At 54.5% G+C, this 1,839-nt stretch overlaps 1 protein-coding gene across 1 annotated transcript; it reads right to left on the bottom strand.

Moving 5' to 3' along the window:
* Positions 1–932: 932 nt before the first annotated feature.
* Positions 933–1,406, bottom strand: GGACT (gamma-glutamylamine cyclotransferase). Its single transcript, XM_010157757.1, has one exon. The coding sequence runs from the start codon at positions 1,404–1,406 to the stop codon at positions 933–935; it is 474 nt and encodes a 157-aa protein (XP_010156059.1).
* Positions 1,407–1,839: the final 433 nt, after the last annotated feature.

Below are 1,839 nucleotides of genomic sequence, written 5' to 3'. Positions count from 1 at the left end.
TTCTATGATTCCATGATTCTATGTGCTCGCAACAGCCGCATCCGCTGGCGTGTGGCAGGCAGCTGAAATCAGGTTTGGTTTTCCTGGGCCCCCACCCCTGCCCCCGGTCCCACAGTCACTCTCAGTGAACTGAAGTGGTTCCTCAAGCGCTTAGAAAGTTAAATTAAAAGAAGGACATTGAATGTAATTCTCTTAGACTCTTTTAATATTTGTTCACAGTGCCTTATAAAACTAAGTATGTTATAAAAATACTCTTTTTCCAGCTCAGGGAAAACACTGCAACACAGAGTACAAAGAGTCTTTAAGATTTCTCTATTTCTCCAGCAATTTAGTATTCGTCTGGGAGCGCGTAGCAGCGATACGGTCATCCCTCCCCGCGTACATTCAGCAACCCACTGAACACCGGTACAAGTCAGCGTTAAACGCGAGCTGCGCTGCGCTTGGCCGCCACGGTTGTTTAAGAACCGGTTTCGGCTGTTAGTGCACTAGTGTCGCCGTTACTCCACCCACCCTGGAGCAGAGAAACAAATTCTACACAAGCGAATTTGTCAATTCAGATTAAAAAAAAAGCCCCACCCTCGTCTGTTCGTCTGCCTTTCACCGGCCTCGGGCAGACACTGAGGCGAAGGGGGGGACACGGAGGGGATAACCAGACCCCCAAACCGACGCGCGCAGGTTGTTATTTTACGCCGCGGGCGAACTCGGTTACTCGCAGCAGGTTAGCGGGGGCGAGGGGGACGCTGAGGAGCCGGGGACGAGTCCCCGTCTCTGGGCCTACACGCCTTCAACGCTAGCGCCAAGGCCCCCAGGCTGGGAAGGTTACAAGGGATCGTGTGTTTTACTAGAAGGCTGTTACAGCTTTCCTGGAAAAGGTTACCCATCGAGACACGCTTAGTGCTACGTCTTCGGCCGGGCTGGGTTAGCTGCCATTCCTAATCCCGGCTTTCACGTAGGACGTAGGAGAGGCCATGTTTCCCTGAGGAGTCGTAACTGTCATGGTAGGGGAGGCCGACCCACTCGGGCGGGTACGTCATCGTGCTGTACACAAAGCACTCCACGACGCCCTCTGCGGCTGCCCGCGCCTCGCCCACGCCACCCTTCCCTTCCCATTCCACCACCTCGATTCTCATCAGGGTGCGCTGGTACATGTCTGGGCAGCCTTCAAACTCATCCAGGAACCGCAGCATCTGGTCGTCAACCGAGTAAATCTCCCCAGCAACGCGGTGTCCCCTCCCCGGGATGTTCAGCATGTAGGGAATGTTGTATTTTCCTGCGATCACCAGCGGGTATTTCTCCACCGTGCGTCCCCTTCCTTGGAATTTCGCTAGCCCCTTGGCCGTGTTGATCATGTGCTTGTAGTTGGGCTGGCCCTTCTTAAGCGTGCCGTAGACAAAGACACGGGCCATCGTACCTGCAAAAGCAGCTGAAAGACAAAAGGCGTGCGTTAGCTCACGGGCAGCTCGGGAGACCCGCGCCCATGCTATGGCCGGCTGCGCGCGCAGCACTGCTCGGGTGCGTGCGACCGTGGTCTTGTAGCCCTGTGCCTCGTTGAGATGCGGTACCAAATTCAACTCTCTCTCTAAACTTTGCGGTCACAACCTGTAACGGCAAAATGCAGGCACCAGCAGAAGGTCAGCCGTGCCGTTCTTTGCTGTAATCAAATTACATCCCACAGTTTCTCCGAGGAATTCCCAACACAGGCCAACGCAGCCTTGGGAAAAGGGCCGAGCCTTTCTTCATTTTCTTCCCCCCTACCCATCACCATGATGGGAGCCATCCCAGTGATGGAAACAAGCTCCACGTAGCATGGGGGGGGTGTATAAGAATAAAACCAATCGG

This window comes from Eurypyga helias, unplaced genomic scaffold (genome assembly GCF_000690775.1).
Source record: "Eurypyga helias isolate BGI_N326 unplaced genomic scaffold, ASM69077v1 scaffold49188, whole genome shotgun sequence".
Taxonomy (NCBI): domain Eukaryota; kingdom Metazoa; phylum Chordata; class Aves; order Eurypygiformes; family Eurypygidae; genus Eurypyga; species Eurypyga helias.
The sequence above is the reverse complement of the archived record's forward strand: the minus strand, read 5'-3'. Positions and strand labels throughout refer to the sequence as shown.